The 17,384-nt window shown below is 38.9% G+C and overlaps 1 protein-coding gene across 2 annotated transcripts in view; it reads right to left on the reverse strand.

The window, feature by feature from the left end:
- LOC101160929 (uncharacterized) overlaps positions 1 to 17,384 on the reverse strand; it is a 49,556-nt gene that overhangs the window by 30,727 nt on the left and 1,445 nt on the right. For both annotated transcript variants that reach the window (XM_011482521.4, XM_020708247.3), the window contains exon 2: positions 14,549 to 14,881. In XM_011482521.4, the coding sequence (XP_011480823.1) occupies positions 14,549 to 14,881 (333 nt within the window). The remainder of the gene's footprint in view (positions 1 to 14,548; positions 14,882 to 17,384) is intronic.

Here is a 17,384-nt window from a genome sequence, read left to right on the forward strand (position 1 = left end):
ACATCCACCGAAAGCCTAACAACCTTTTTTTTGTTTTCACTGTGTTTTTTTTTTTTTTTACTTCTGGAGTAATCTGAGTGCAGCAGTTGAAATAGTGTGTTAATGGGTAAAACAATTTTTATAGAAACAAGCAGAATGTGTGACTATTTGCTGGTGTCATTCAGAAAGAGCGTCAGTGTCTGCATAACCTAGTGGGCTATTACCGCTGCTGTTTCATGAGGCGGTGGAGAGGGAGTTTATTACTCAACTCCAGGAAATTGTCAGATTTCAATTTCACCTGTGAGTCACTTTAGACTTCAGTAATAATATCCATAAACAATTAGGTACTTGGGAATATAAAGACATTAAGGCTATAAATTAGTCCAATAACATAAAGGGCATGAATGTGACTAATAAAAGACAATAGATGCCATATTTTCAGACTTTCTTAATGAAGAGATGCTCTGCTGGGATTTTCCATACACATTAAAAACAATTTTAACTGTTTGCAGAAGCCCCTAATTTCCTCAGAACATCAGAAAATCGTTAAGCCAACTCCATTGACTGTTTTGTTAGAACATTTTGTGCTTTTCTTTAGTTAGAAATTTGTGAAAATTATTCAAATGAGTATTTACCCACATACTAATTTATTTCCCTTTTCTCACCAAGATGTGCTGGGTGGGATTGCAAATTAAAAGTAATAAATTTAAAACAGCCACCAATTACATGGTCCCTGGATTGTCTTTATTTCAACAAGTCTCCCAAAAGTTCTTGGAGAACAATTTTTAGGGGTGAACTTGTGGAACAACAGACTGTCGGATGGCTGTCAGGGGGCAAATTCTAGTTCATAAACGAGCCAACGGATTCATTTCCTTGTGTTATTGCTGATTAAAGCTGCCGGGATTTACCAAAGACTCTGGAAATTGGTCAACTCTGTAGATTTAAAGGACACTCCAGTGGTCGACATCCTGCGAGCCAGTGTTTAATCAGTGAATAGCAGCACGTGAGGAGACATGCCTTCAGGATATGAACAAAGTTTACTACCCACACAGGTGCAGCTGATGTTTAAATTGGTGCTGTTGTTTGAGCTGCCAAGTATAGTTATCTTGTGCAAAATGTTTCAATGGTTTACTTTAAAAGTAAACTCATTTCTTTAAAAAAATACAAACTTGCATGAATATTTCTGAAGGTTTTTCTTGTTATCAATGTATAATATAGATGCATTTCAAATGTTTTCCCTCTGTGTGAATTAATAGAAAAAGCAAGTTTTTATGGAAGTGCTATAAGTTCCGAGTGACAGTCAGTATTTAGGTAGATAGATGTGCCTTTATTGTCACTATCCATTGGACAATGAAACTGAAGCCATCACCATTTGCAGTGCAAAGACAAAAACTAACGAAACATGATATAAAAATATATCACTATTTAAGGAAGGTGAAGTTCAATGTAAAATTGATTTAACTTCCATCAACATGATGTGGGCATGCAGGTCCAGCTCCAAAAAGTTTAACTTTAATATATACACACTTTCATGAAGGTACAGGTTTAAATGTGGGGTTTGAACAGTCAAAATACAAAGAGAAGTTGTGTTTTTTTAATGAGAAAATGATCAATCTATCCATCCATCTTCAGAACCTGCTTTTCAAGGTCACAGGACTGTTGGACCCAATTCGAAAAAGCCTTTTTGTTGTTTTTTTTTGGGACTTTTGCTGGAATTTTTTGTTTGCAACTAATTTTTAGATTTTTGTGTGTGTATATAGTCACACCTCACACTGAGCCTAGAAATCATGTAAACTCTGTGAACAACTACACCTGTTTAAAACAAACCTACAAACACACGACTGACCCATAATAATATTTACAGTAGTAAATGTAAGTGAATGATATATTAAATAGAAGGTAAATAGAATAAGTAAATAGTAAATAAGTAAAGACATAAATAGTACATAAATAAATAGTAAATAGTCAATGTTTCAAACTTTTTTTTTAAATCCAAAATCCTTTTAATGCTTTGAGGTGCCAAATTAGAAAAATGAAGCAATTACAAATAATGCAAAACGGTTGCCGTGACAATGGCTGGGCCTTGGCAAGATCAGATGGCTGACACTTTACCTGCACTATAAATTGGTAGTTGAGGTAACCACAGTAACAATACCATTAGTATTCCTGCAGCAGAGCAGCAGGTGTACATAGGTGTACAGTTCGAGGATCCACATTAAGCCGGCTGCATTCAAGCAGGGAATGAGATCCTCTTTCTAGAATATTTGAAGAAAATGTAAAAAAAAAAAAAAAGAACATTTATGGAAAAGAAAAATGTGACAACTAGAACCATCCACCTCACTGTCCCGAGGAGGAAAACTCACAGGCACATAGCAGAAAACAAGAAATCAGACCCCCAGTGTGCGACCATCCTCCCCGCCCCGCTGTCTTGGCCCCGTCTCTATAATTACACGTCTCTATGTTCTCATACTCTCAACGTCTCTTCTGTTTTTCTTCCATTGTAGATATAATTAGCAGCAGACTTGATCTTCCCTTGTTTGCCTTCACCCACTTTCCATCTGTCTTCCAGCAACCCTGACACTCCCACCATCTCCTAACATCTACTGCCTTCCTTCAAACCCGCTGCCCTCCAGCGGGGCACAAAATGCCACCGTCAGAATGTAAACATCTCAAATCTCAAATAAGGACTGACAGCTCTATAAAACATAGAGGCATAAAACAGCAGGTTTTTAATTTTTTAATAACAGCGAATCAAAGTGCAAGGGCTTTTTTAAGTAAAGAGAAATGTGTTAATGTTATAACAAAATTATCAAAAAAAATTAAGATCTTTTGAACAGAACTCCCACGGAACGACGACAATCAGGTTTCATGTGAAAATAAACAAAATCTTTGTGTGTTTTTTTTATAAAACATGATAAATAACTAAATTATCTGATTACTTGGATCCTTCTCTATGTTTTAACACAAAACAAATATATTCAAAGTTAGAGAAAACCCAGCCAAAAAAAAGTCAGTTCATGGTCAATCGACTGATGTTTCAATAATCCAAGTTAGGTTAGAATAATTTTGCATCTCCAGTTTACAGTTTAACATCTCCCTGAATGCAAGCGATCATTCCCTGACCTTTCCAGTGTTGTTATTATTCTAAACAAGATTACAACGATCCCATAACCTAAGCAGAGTCCTTACCTTAATCCAAGCCATGCTGTTTGGCAGGAACGGATAACGGATGTGCTGCCAAGAAGATCAGAAAGTATCTAAACACGTCTGTCGGAACCAAACGGGAATATTTTGTTTGTTGTAGTAAGACGGTTTAAATTAATTGTCCACGGGGCTAAAAAGGTTTAAATCACGGTGGTCCAACAGTTACATGTGGCACAACTAACTCATTTGAAATAATGTTATCTGGAAATTATTTTCTGATATTTAGTATAAATGTATCATATTTTTAATTTATCCTAATCTTTAAAAAAACCCACGGATTTAATACATTTATTCTAAAAAATATTCTATTAAAAATCCGGTTTTCATTCAATTTTCTAACTTATTTATTGTATTCTTAAACTCTTGACTCAATTTGCTTGTTGCTTTTGACATTTCCTTTCTACATCCTTCACCCCTCCCTGTCTGTCAGACAGCCACATTCCTGCAGGCTTGATTGGCTTAAGGTAACCGCTGTGGTCACTTCCAACGCCGTGGAACAACAGAGACATCTTGACATGTCGTCCAGTGTCAGCCTGCCTCATGATCATCCTGTCCTCCTTTCACCCCTCCACCACCACATCCTTGAGTTGTCTGGGATTCTTTCAACAGTTTGAGTCAGACTTTTAAAAAATGAAATTAATTTTTTTTTAAAAACCTGTCCTTTACTGACATCATCTGCTGGACACCTCCCCACCTACTTCCTGTTGCTCCAACACTTCCCCTCTAGATTGCGTACATTAGCCTTAGCCTTTTGCTCACTTATTCCACCACAACCCAAACCAGCTCTCTTCACCCCACCACCGCCACCACACTCCACCCACTTCCACAGGAAATTACCTTGAGAAGTCAATGAACACATCACATCCACAGCTACACTTCCACTGTGACCTTTTTAGTGAAACAGGGTGAGACGAGGAAAAGAGTGCAGTAAGTGTGTGTTCTCATCGTTGTCCATTTGTCCATTTAAATTTAAATCATTCTGGGTTTAGTGTAGTTTTGTGGCTTTACTGGTTTAAAAAATCAAAAATGGGGTAGATATTACGTGTGGATTTGTATGTCTTCATTTGCCGATTAGAATACAAAAAAAAGTTATTACAGGCCATCCTAGGATTTACCCCCCCCCCCCCCCTTTTTTTTGACATGCAGACTAATAAGACAACAACTTGAGTCAATATGACTGTAGAAAAAAAGTACCTATTTTCCAAAAACAAGTGATGATGCTCTTATGGTTTTGCATGTGAGGGTTATTTAATGGATTATTTCAGTGAAGGATCGTTAAGTGAGCTTTTCTCATCAAAGTGAACACATGCAAACACTGATTTAAGAACGTGAGAACATCCGATCGGAGCTTAAACGACAAGAGCAGAAGTGACACGTGAGCGGACTTGATCCTCAAAATGTTTGCTCCTGTCTAGCTTTGGCAACAAACTACGGTGGTAAAAGGAGGATTAATGGCAGCTGGAGTAAAACTTTTTCCAGTCTGGGTAATCCACAGACGTGATGTGGTTGAAAAGCTGGGGAGGACAGCGACATTTAACATTTAAAGCGTTTGCACTCAGTCATCCAGACGTGTGTGCAGAAAAGATACTGACTGACTGAAAGATATCAGAAGGAAGACTCTAAAAGAAAGCTATTATTTGTAATTACAGCTTTGCACCCATTCACATGCTGGGAAACACTTAGTCCGCTCACACAATGACACGTCCACAGACAGAGAGGCTCTATAATTTACCATGATCATGCAAATCAAGGCTGCTTTACCTCTCTTCTGTTTCAATAGAAAGACTGCTACTCTCAATCTAATTTGCACACAAATGAAATCATTAAAACAAACTTCCCTTGAGACGTTTCGCCTGCAGTTATTAACTTATCTCTAAAAACATGTGTTCTGGGTTCCGATGGGAATTAACTTTTGGTGTTTTGTGTTTTCCCAACAATTCCAGGTTGCATGTTCGGTTAAGATTGCGGTCAGACTACCTAAAGAGCAATCAGGAGGAAACTGGCTGCACCTTGCATTGTTGCAGGTGTGTATTTTCAGCTGCTCTGCACTACGGTATCAGCATACATGCAGGCATGCAAGGCTGCAGAGGACAGTCAATTAGGGGACAAAAGAGAAGAGAGCCCGGACGACAGATGAAGAATGAGTGAAAGAGAGACTTGGGGAGAAAAAGAAAGCTCCAACTATGCCCCTGTGCTTCAGTTTCTCTTCATTGACTCTCTGTGCTCTGCTCCCACACAGCAGGAATGCACAGGTAACAACGCACCATGTGTATGCGATGTAATGATATTGAGACGGGCCTCCGTTCTCTTTCACTGATGGAAAACAGCTAGGTGCGCTCATTTAATCACTATTACCTGCTTAAGTGCCTTTTAAGCATAACAGCAATTTTTTGCATTGACATATTTTTTTTTATGTCAGCCTTCTAAAACATCAGTTTGAGTTCATAGCTCATACTTACTTTTCTCATTGGGTGAATTTTAGAGTAACCAGATTTCTCTACTTGCTTGATACTGACAGGAAATTACATAACCCCAACATCTTCACTGTGGACTCATGGTCAGAAGGTCTTTCAGGGCGTTCTCTAGCCTAAACAGCTACATGGGTGGTTTAGTCCTCACATGTGACCCAGAGTTTCATCTCTGCATCATTACTCAGATACAATTTCAATAGACAAAACAATAAAGTTTAAGTGATAAAATTACTGCCAGTAAATAAATCATTTTGGTGTGGAAATTTTACATGATGGACTAAAATGTAAAAAATGGTTTGCTTGATTCAGATGTTTTGTTTTTTAATTAAACCATTTTTAGGATCCTGACTGATCTAAGAGCAAAGAAGAATTAGGATCGTCCACAACAAACTGTTGGTCTGAAGAAAAACAACATTGTTTATGAAAAAGTTTTCTTCTTTTGCATTAAAAACCTTGACATCCACATTTTACGATTTCACAAAAGATGATTGTAATTGTGGGTATATCTCGAGTTTTATTTGATGTTGAAATATCAAAACGGTTTCAACCTCCTTTGAATGTTTTTTTCAGTTAAGGAGTGTGCATTTCACTATGCAGTTTGTCATTAAAAAAACAAATCTAAATGCAAATAACTTTTTGCTTTCACACGGTTTTGTTCATAAGACACATGCTGCATTTAAATCAAGCCCTGTTGCGCTCCAGCCTCCTACTCCCAGTGTAAATCAAATGCACCATTTCAATCTGAATCATAGTTTCTCGAGGCGTAGTGCTTAATTTGAACTATCTTTTCTGACATCCTTTTCCATCTTTTTCTTTTGATATTTCCCACCTGATGAAAAAAAAACTCTTTTCCTGCTCAACATTTTACCACTTGGGTTAGTTCAAAGGTGTGCTGTCTCCTGCTTTTGACAGATCAAGGCAGAAATCTCAAACAAATGTACTTAGAAACTGTTGTTGTGAAAAAAAGACAGAAAAAAGGGAAATACTGTGGACGAATCCAGAACAGGAGCTTTTCTATCCCGGTAACAAATAATAAAACAAAATATTTGTTTAAAGACAGAAGAAGACTAAAATGGTCTTTGCTTCCTCCACAGCCCACATCGGACGCCCACAGTCAATTTAACTCTTTGTTTTTTGACTGTAAGGCTGCCATCTTGCTCCATCTTTCTAAAATAAATAAATAAAAACCATCAAATAAACCTCTTCATTTAAACCTCCACAAGAAGAAAAATGATTGTAATGCCTGAAGTCTCAAAATATGTCTTTACATTTTAGGTTTGCTTGAAAGGCCCATTTGCCCATTTCCATAATGTTCCATATTTTGTATATCAAAGTACACAAATAGGAAACTTTGCACACTTTCCACTATTTGTTCTGTTGTGTCCACAGCAGAGGTTTTTTTAATGTCATGTGTTTAGCAGCTTGTCAATTAGCCCATCAGGCCAATTCTGATACAACTAAAACTGCATGTAGACAGACAATGATGTAAAAAAAAAAGGGCATTATGAGAACAATAAAAAAACAAGCTCCAATGCAAAAAAAATAAAAAATGGGGAATAGATAAAAAAGAAATTATCTTGAGAAAATGGGGTGAATTAAAAGCAATTCTAAACACTTCAGAAACCAGCTGGGATTTTAAATCAACACAGAATACCTTTAAATGTAAATCACCTAAGTAAAAAAGAACACTGTTTTTAGGAGGCTAATCTTTCATAATAAGCTTTAGGACACACAAAACAATATCGATGGTAAAAAATAAATATCTTCGAGATAGCCAAATATAGCTTTTCAGTTAACTCAGAAAAACATTTTATAAAAAAATGAACTGCTTACCCATAAGAAATGATTAGTTAGGTTGTGAGGAAAACAGTTTACTGTCTAAGCATCACTAAATATTCTTAATTGGGATGGTCTAATCATAAGTCTGTTATGTTTGGGAAAGTAATGATAAATCAGAAATGACAAAAAATTGTGTCTTGGTGACTAATAATAATTATATTATTAAGTAATTGAAACATCACATGTAGGCACAAAAGCAGAATCCAGTGACCAGGTATTGTTTTACTAATAGCAAGCAGTTTTGCCTATGAAATATTTCAACTAAAAACTAAAAACTAAAAAAAAACAAGAAAGAAAACAACAACCAGTCATTTTTCTGAAGAGCAGCTCAATGATGACACTTATTTGTTGTTTCTGATTCTTTAACTGTTTGTCAAATTTGGTTAAAGTTGGTCATTTCAGTGTTTGTGAGTTTATCAAAAAGTGTCTTTCAAATCCAGGTAGGTAATTATTTTTTGCTCAATCCCAAGTAAAGTTTACAAAGTCCCTTACTTCCACTGAAGTGTGTGTTTCTGTTCATCAATACATTTAAAATACTTCTTTTCATTAGAATACTATAAAAATTTGCTGTGGAGTTTTCTTTCCGCCCTCAGATGTAATTTCAGCACTTGAACATTGATTAAGAGCTACAGTCATTGCTATGGTGGGAACTGCCGCAGCTGCACATGGAGAGATTTGCATGAAGGCTTCACTTTTGCATGCTGCTCTGGAAAAGGCGTGCTCTTTATTTGACCTATGTGTGCATGTAGACAGCCTGTTTCTTTACCTTAGTGTTTCTGTTCACTAGGGGGCTCGGGTTTCACCTGCATGTCCCGACATCATCAGATGTCTATACAGAAAGTTTGTGCAAATCTATGTAATGAACTCCCTTTAAAAGAAAGCTGTCAGATTCTACTGCGAATCATACATTATGAAACAAAAAACTCATGTTCCTTTATAAGAGCTTAACATAAACCACTGAATTTACAATTGTTTGGCTCCAGATTTCTTATTTTGTTTGAATAGAGCACGCCTTTCATCTCTGTGGTCCATGAGCATGGTTTCTTTGGCTGCTAAGATTTCCTTCCTTCAGTCCCAATGTTGTTTTATTTCAAGGATCATAATAAGAACGGAGAATGAATGACCATCTGTGTTGGCCCTCTTTTTGACTGAGGACCTGTCAAGGTGTACTTTACCTCCCAACCAATGACAGCCCCAGATTTTTTACTTCTCATTTTCCCCTCTTTATTATCCATAGTTAGCTTGTTTGCTTACATTTTCATTCATGGGGGAGACTGGAATCATTATCTCTGCTTTTCTGTCAGTGTTTTTATTGTATTCCTCCATGGGAGGGGGATTAGGCTGTGAGAAATGGGTGCATTGTGTCTAAAAGAGTCTACTTTTCTCTTCATTCATAAAGATTTCTTACTTAGGTCCATCTTTTTAGTGCTTTAATAGGGTGGGGATGAACAGACTAAAGAACGGAAAATATCAAAGGAAAGCCAAAAGTAGTCAGGTTTCCTCAGCAGAAGCCCAGATAAGATTTCCTCCAAAAGGTGGTTCATGAAAAAGACAAAAGCACATTTGTTTTTTTTCTCTTATTTTGAAGTAAAAAAGATTGTCATTTTCTTTTAAGCTCAGCTTACATGAACCTCTACGCTGTATTTTAAAGTATGATGATCAAAAAATAAATATATTTGCTTCCGCTCTTGGTTGTTGATGTACCTGAAGAGTGAATTCCAATCTGGCTCCGGTTTGAGACGTACACTCACCGGCCACTTTATTAGGTACACCTGACTTGCTCATTAACGCAAATTTCTAATCAGCCAATCACATGGCAGCAACTCAGTGCATTTCGGCATGAAGACATGGTCAAAACAACCTGCTGCAGTTCAAACTGAGAATCAGAATGGGGGAGAAATAAGTGACTTTGAATGTGGCATGGTTGTTGGTACCAGACTGGCTGCTATGAGTATTTCAGAAACTGCTGATCTGGGATTTTCACCCACAAATATCTCTAGGGTTTACAGAGAATGGTCTGAAAAAGAGAACATTTCCAGTGAGCGGCAGTTCTGTGGGCAGAAATTCCTTATTGATGCCGGAGGTCAAAGGAGAACAGCCAGACTGATTCCAGTTGACAGAAATGCAAAATTAACTCAAATAACCACTGGTTACAATTGAGGTCTATAGAAGAGGCCGTGTGGGGCGGCCGTGGTGCAGCGGTAGGGCGGTCGTCCCATGATCGTAAGGTTGCAGGTTCGATTCCCGCCTTGCACGCCCATGAGTCGAAGTGTCCTTGGGCAAGACACTGAACCCCACCTTGCCTCTGGTGGAAGGTTGGCACCAGTGTTCAGCAGCAGAGCGACCACCAGTGTGTGACTGTGTGTGTGAATGTGTGTGTGACTGGGTGAATGGGTCTGTGACTGTAAAGCACTTTGTCCTTGTAGGAAGAAAGGCGCTATATAAGTATACGCCATTCACCATTTACCCAAGAGCATCTTTGAATGCACAACACATCCAACCTTGAGGCAGATGGACTGCAGCAGCACAAGACCACACCAGGTGTCACTCCTGTCAGCTAAGAACAGGAATCTGAGGCTACGATTCACACAGGTTCACAAAAACTGAACAGTAGAAGATTGGAAACACGTTGTCTGGTCTGCTGCCACATTAGGTCAGAATTTAGCGTCAACAACATGAAAGGCCGGATCCATATGACCCATCCTCTGATGGCTACTTCCAGCAGGATAAGGCACCACATCATAAATGTGGAACCATCTCAGACTGGTTTCTTGAACATAAGTTCACTGGACTCAAATGGCCTCCACAGTCACCAGCTTTCATTCCAATAGACCACCTTGAGGATGTGGTGGAACGGGAGATTGGCGTCATGGATGTGCAGTCAACAAATCTGTAGCAACTGTGTGATGCTGTTATGTTTATATGGATCAAACTCTCTGAGGAATGTTTCCAGTACCTTGTTGAATCTATGCCACCAAGGATTAGGGTAGTTCTGAAGGCAAAAGGGGGTTCACCTTACTAGTACCAACTCGATACTAGCCAGGTGAATCTAATGAAGTAGCCGGTAGGTGTACATGTCTGTGTTATCAATGTAAATGCTGTGCAAATTTAAATTATCATAAATGATGACAGGCTAAAGCACATTAGAGGGAAGTTTGTTCAGATGCTCTTTTTAGAAATGAAATGTTCACAATCAATACTATCATTAGGACAAATTATAAAGTATCAGAATGATAACTGTCCACTTTTATCCTGAACTTGGACGATGATCTTTGAGCAACAACAACAAAAAAACATCTGTTTCTTTGTCATTTGATGTATAGTTTGATGACTGTACCTAATATCTGTTCTTACGAAGACTCATTCTAGTCTTCGTCTGAGCTCCTTCCTCTGCGCTACCTTTCTAGTTTCAACCAGGTTCGACACAGAGGGAGACAGGGCTTAAAGAAATAACTGTGCTGTTATGAATTCTTTGAACCCGCCTAATCTCCGGCGAGCATCTAAAGCATCCCAGACTACTAATTGTCCGCAGTTCTGGGGTCAAAAACAAGCCACATCCCAGCCAAGTGTAAGATCACTGATGCCCAAGAGGCAGAGGCAAAATCTGCGTTCCAACATCCGAAAAATACAAAGTAAAAGGGATTTAGGGGAATTAACGGACATATCCCAACACAGACTCTCAGTGTCCTAAAAGGGATAAGCCCCCTACAGCCAGGCTTGATCTCATTTTAGGCAAAACAACCAGCAGAACGAATTATACCTACACTCACATTCATAAGCAAATGCAGATCCAGACACACATTCTCACTCTGAGGTTAGGGGGAAGGAACATGAGGGAGGCCAGGGGACACAGACACAGCTCACCTTTCCTCATAATGGCTGCGCTCACCTGTTCATCACCTCACCTGGGGCAGGGGGATAACCCCCCCCCCCACCCACACACACACACACTTACTTCTCCCCCACTTTCCAGAGATGGTTAGATAAAGCCATCCTTTGAGCTGAAAACGCACTGAGATTGCGACAGTGAGTTCCAGCTCTCTGTCTCCCCCCACACAGACCGGCCCGGCCCTGAAACTGATCCAGCTTGGCTTTCTCGTGGAGAAGTTTCTCACACTCGCAACCTGCCAATCACTCACACCTCCCAAAGGACCAGAGGAGGGAAAAAAAGTGTGACACACGCAGTGTGCATCCAGTAAACATGCAAGAGCACACCCACAAAAGCAAAACTGTACAGATAAGGGAGGATAATTGGTTCTGGGACAGTGACTCTCACAGGTAAATGGGCTGATACAGATCAATGAGAAGAAACCCAAACCATCTCTGCTAGGCATTCTTGTTTGTTTGTGTGTGCTTGTTTTGTTGTGGGGTCTAACCTTCCAGTTGTGCAGAAAAAGCAACGACATCCTGGAAATTAGAAAAATTTAGCTTTAGAACATCCAAATCAGGTCTTTCAAAGAAGACGAAACATACTTCACCTCTTTTTTACTCAAGTACAACTCAATATGACTTCACACCATAATTTGATCTTGTCTTCCTTTTTGTAATATAACAATTGTGAGAAACAATTTAAATAAACAGAATATCAATTAAAGTAATTCTTTGGAAAGGCACAAACAAAATCTTTACAACCTTTTGAAAAAACAGTGGTTTCTCTGTTCTTGTCCTCTGAAAGACATCCTCTAAAGCTCTAGTTTCATCAATAAACAAGCATTTATTGGTGGAATGCAGTTTAGATAAGACGCTGCAAATTTCCACAGAGATCAGCACAGGGCATTTTTAGACTGTGAGGTGACTGATGGAGATAAGAAGAAACCCAGGAGACTTATGTAACTTCTTTTTTCATTATGAAAATGTTTAGCTGGAAGTTTTTATTGTTTGCAACCAATAGAGTTCTTATTGCATCCAAACATTTCCTGTATGTTTGAGTGGCTTCTGACTAAACACAAATGTTTAAAATGTTTTATTAAAAGTAACTTTTTGGTGGGAATAAACTAATGGACAAATGCACCAACAGATTGAATAATGATGCAGTAGACTGTGTGCAGCTATTTTGAAGAGCATATTTAAAGCTAAACACAATGAAATTGTTGTGAACCTTTTGTAATTATAAAAATAACAAAGACCAAGAATATGAACCTAAAAGAATATAAGGCAAATTATTTTTTAAGGGTTTCTGATCCATTCTTGTGCTCTGCAGCTGCAGAGCTGCACGGTCGCGGATAAGGAGAGACTGCAGAAGGTCGTAGAGACGGCTCAGAAAATCATAGGGCGCCCTCTCCCCACCCTGACGGACATCTACTCCGCGCGGTGCATCACTAGGGCTCAGAACATCATCAAGGACAGTTCACACCCTGGCTCAGACCTGTTCGACCTGCTGCCCTCTGGGAGGCGCTACAAAGGCATCAGAAGCAAGACGAACAGACTCAAAAACAGCTTCTTTCCAAAGGCTATAACCATCCTCAATTCCAAAATGCACAGATAAAATCCATACTTCTGTCCAATTACTCTGTCCACAGCGTCAACACTCTATCTCATTGCTACCTCTTGCACTGACATGTTTACACACAAATTTTGTACGCAATTCTGCACACTAATTTCGGACATTCTTCTTTACAGTTTATATTTGTACACTTGTATATACTGATATGTTTGTTTGATATTGCATTTCGTTGTTCCTTGCTATTCTTGCACTGTAATGGTGATGCTTCAATCTCATTGTACAACGGACAATGACAATAAAGCAAATCTAATCTTATCTAATCTAATCTAATCTAATCTAATGTAATCTTTAACAAAGGTTTGATAAACAAACCTTTGTGTCATTCATGTGTCTAGAACTTAACTAAATATAATTGTATATCAAATTTAAGAACTGAAACTTTTGGATCTGCAACCTGAGGATCCGGAACCACGTGCGGCTCTTTCATTCTTCCATTGTGGCTCTTTTGCTTTAAAGAAATATGCTAACATTTGAATAAATAATAATGAGTTTGTTGGCATTTATGTCAAGCCTTTTAAATTAAGGTGACTGTATTTGTAAAATATTTTTTAAACCTCTGCTGGGATTACATTAAATTAAGAGGCTTGTGTGCTTAACCACTCTTCCAATATGCAGACGTCAGATAACTAAGCAAAAAGTTGGTAAAACGTTTAGTTGATTGTCAGAGCTGTTTATTATTAGATTAAGTTTCAAATGTGTATTCTTATCTTCCGCTGCACAACAGTTGCGGTTTAGATGCAAAGTATAGAATTGAAAGTAAATCTGTTGCACCTCGAGGATGTCATTTGACACTGGGTGTATTTTATTTTGAAAATACCTTATATTTGCCACAGTGACAAGTAGAGGAAGTTAGAGTTGTTATCTATAGAAAAATATAAAATTACTATAATTAGATTTTTAGAAATATATAACAGCTACATTTTAGAATGGCTTAATAGTAACACAAACAAAATCAAAGGGTATTTTTTTAAATAATCAAGTGGAATTTTGTGGTTCTCTTTGCTCAGAAACTGAACCAAATGGCTGTTAGCGTTAAATATTTCAGATGCCTGTTTTGGATGAACCAAGGAAAAAAACTATTCAATCAGATTTATTGCCTTTGCAATATATGTTGCATCACACTGAGAACCCACTATCCCTCTAATCTCTACATAAACCTGGAGGAAAGTTTTGCAGATGACAGAGTGGAATTTGTAATGCGCTCAACAGACAGGGCTGAATGGGGAAAAGTGACAAAGTGGCTCTTGTTTGTTTGTATTTTTTTGTCGGCTGGACTCTGTTTCAAAGCATGATGCCCAGTCCAAGCATAAAAAGACACATTTTTGCATGAAAATGTAATCATTTTTTCCAGTCTTGGAAAAAAAGCTTTATGCTGCCCACCAGGAAAAAAATTATGTCATGTTTTTTTATGCTAATCCATCTGATATAGAATGAACTCTGCAAGGGTTGCCATCACTCCAATCCACTCAGTTGAGTGCTCTAGGTTGCACTTCAAGATCAGCCTGTTCCCTTGGAAACCAAAATACAACCAGCACATCCCCCCCGTACTTACTGGCCAGGCATAAGAGAAGGGAATGACAATGTGTCCATTAGTTCCGTCTTCTCCTTCTCCTCCTCCTTCACTGTGTCTCAGGTGATGTGACGAGTGGGAGTTTCCACCCAGGATGCCTGAATATCCCACACCAAAAGTGCAGGCCCCAGTGGAGGCGACCCGAGCTTGATACTCCTTGAGGCACGCTCGGAAGAAGGTGTCACATTGGTCCCTAGAAGAGCAGCGCTGTCCCCCACTGGTCTGCAGATCACAGCATTCTCCATTCTGCAGCAGCCCATGGGGATTCTGGAAGTGGCGGATCTGAAGCTCAAACAGCCCTCCACCACACACCACCTGAGTCAGGGGGAAAGGAGAGGGTTATGACAGCGGGGGTTCTGTTTATGTCAAGGCTTTTAATTTGAAAAGCAAGGGCCCATTGGATCAAAGTGCTCCAGTGTGGGCTAGGCAAATCTAATATGGTTTAACATGATTTACCTTCCAGTTCTTTTTTTTAAGTCAACAGATAAAATACAGAGAAAATCTCAGTTTAAAAGTGTTCTCTACTATATGCAGTTCTGACCAATGAAAATTAGTGAACTAGCAACAGTCATGTTTCTATCTCAAATTGAAAAAAACTCCATAGACTTTAAATTTTAAGCTTTTTGATATTTTGCTTCTTTAAAAGACTTGTGGATTTAAGAACTTCTGTGTATAAAACACAAAGATTCATCAAGAGAGTAAAAGTGAGGTAATTCTGCACATACAAAAAAAGAAAAAAAACACATAACCTTCTGACACAAAAGGCCTGTGGGATTAAATGATAAAACGGTGAACTTTTAAGGTTTTAAATGTGTCCTTTTCAAACACATGCATGCTTATCATCATAACGAATAAATAACTAGATAAAAATGTGTGTCAGGACAACAAAAGTTTCATTATATGACCAAAAAAAAAACAGATGTGTTTGTTCTTAGTATTACCTGCCTACAGAGTAACAGTCCATTCGACAATGACATTAATCTGACGTGGAATCACTTAGGTTTTGAAAACCGGCCATTAATCTCTTAACTTCCTTTTGTTTCCCTCATCTCCCTTTGTGTATTTTTTTTTCATAAATTTGTGCCACCACCCTTTTTCTTTATCATTCTCTCCCTCTCAGGGGACCAGAGGGATCTGACACGCTCTTTTTTTCCCCTCCTCCTCCTCCTCTTTCCTTCTTTCTCTGTCTGGGAATAAGTTGTAAAGATCCTGTTATTCTTTCTCTGCGGCCATTGGCTCTGCCACACCGTTCCCATTCTCCTGTTCTTCTTCCTTGTCTTTGTTTATGGATGTGGAACACACACACACAGTTTCATCCATACTTGCTGCTGTTAATGAGATCTCCTGAGAGTCTCGGAGCACCAAGGACAGGTGTATTCAAGCGTGAATATGTGCTCCTGTGTGTTTGGCTCTTTTTCAAATATGAATGAAACCAAAAATTAAATGAAGTTTGCTGATGAACATTCTCTGAAAACCATAGCGCAAACATCAAATTAGTGGTTCCTTATTCAGTTCTGATCCACTAAAGTATCACTGATGTCACAAGCAGGAATCACAAAGTCCAACCAGACCTGTTAGGGTAAGATTCCGAGCTAAAATATCAGTCGCCCCATTGTTACATTTTGCATGTCCCTCCACTGCACCCTGTCCCCTGAGCCGGGGGAGAGGTCGGTGGTGGCGAGAGGAGGGTGAACTTGTCTACATCAAAAGGCTTGTGGAGATACAGTGGCTCTCATCACTCCACATCCTCTTTTTTTCCCTCTGCTGCACTCACGGTCCAAGCCATTCCCAGCATACCAGCATTTCAGCGCTCAGTCAGACCAGAGACGGAGACAAAGAGAGACCCAGGCCAAAGCCTCGACCATCTCTGCATGAGAGCTTAAGCAGTTAAAGGCTCGCTGAAGTCAAGGAGTCCGCCTTTCTCCATCCAAAGAATGACATGGGATGGAGACAGATCTCACCTTAATGAACTCAAACAAGACTGAGAAAAAAAAGATGTAGCCTGCCTGAAAAATGAAGTGTTTTTAACCCAAACATATACTTGTTCAATATGATAGTACTGTTTGTATCACAAAGTTCACAAACATTTCTGACAACGGGATTCATTTGAAGAGCTTCTGTGACACTTCAATGGTCACCTCATCAAATTGGGGATTCCAAAAACGATTTTTACTGAATTCAATAGAGATCAATGTTTAAAATAAATAAATAACTAAAAATAAAAAGCATTTTGGAACCACATTGAAACGAGTCCACTAAACCTTTAAATAATGTCTCATTTACTGATTTTCTTTCCAAAGAAAAAAAGATCCACAACATTTTTCCTGCACAACAAAGAGCTTTATGTCCATTTTTGAAGCCACAGCAGAATTATTCATAGTTTTAACACTTATTTGCTGCAACATACATGATGAAGCCGGTGTTCCAGGAGTGTTAATTCATTCCAGGTTCTTGCATTAGAAATAGACAACAGTGTGGCGCAGAGAGGAGCACGGCCGCTGTTGCTCCTCTGAGAAAGGCTTGCAGAGGTGCCTGAATGCTCAACATTCACACGCCCCAGAGGTGGCCCCGCGCCCCACACACACCCAAGACACAGATGATGTTTGTGAGCTTAGTGTTCAGAGGGAAAACTTGAGCGTGCACGGCCACATGCGCGTGCACACGCACACCTCTGGCCTCAGTCTTACATCTGCATTACACCCATCCTGTTTCTCTCATGTACAGAAAATTGAAATGACATGCATCACTGAATTTCATTTTATGACACAGATTTCTTTTTTTTTTTTGAGGGGGGGGGTCCACAAAGCATTACCCACCT

The sequence above is a fragment of the Oryzias latipes genome, chromosome 13 (assembly GCF_053564925.1).
Source record: "Oryzias latipes strain Hd-rR chromosome 13, Olatipes_Hd-rR_3.1".
In the NCBI taxonomy this organism is placed as follows: Eukaryota; Metazoa; Chordata; class Actinopteri; order Beloniformes; family Adrianichthyidae; genus Oryzias; species Oryzias latipes.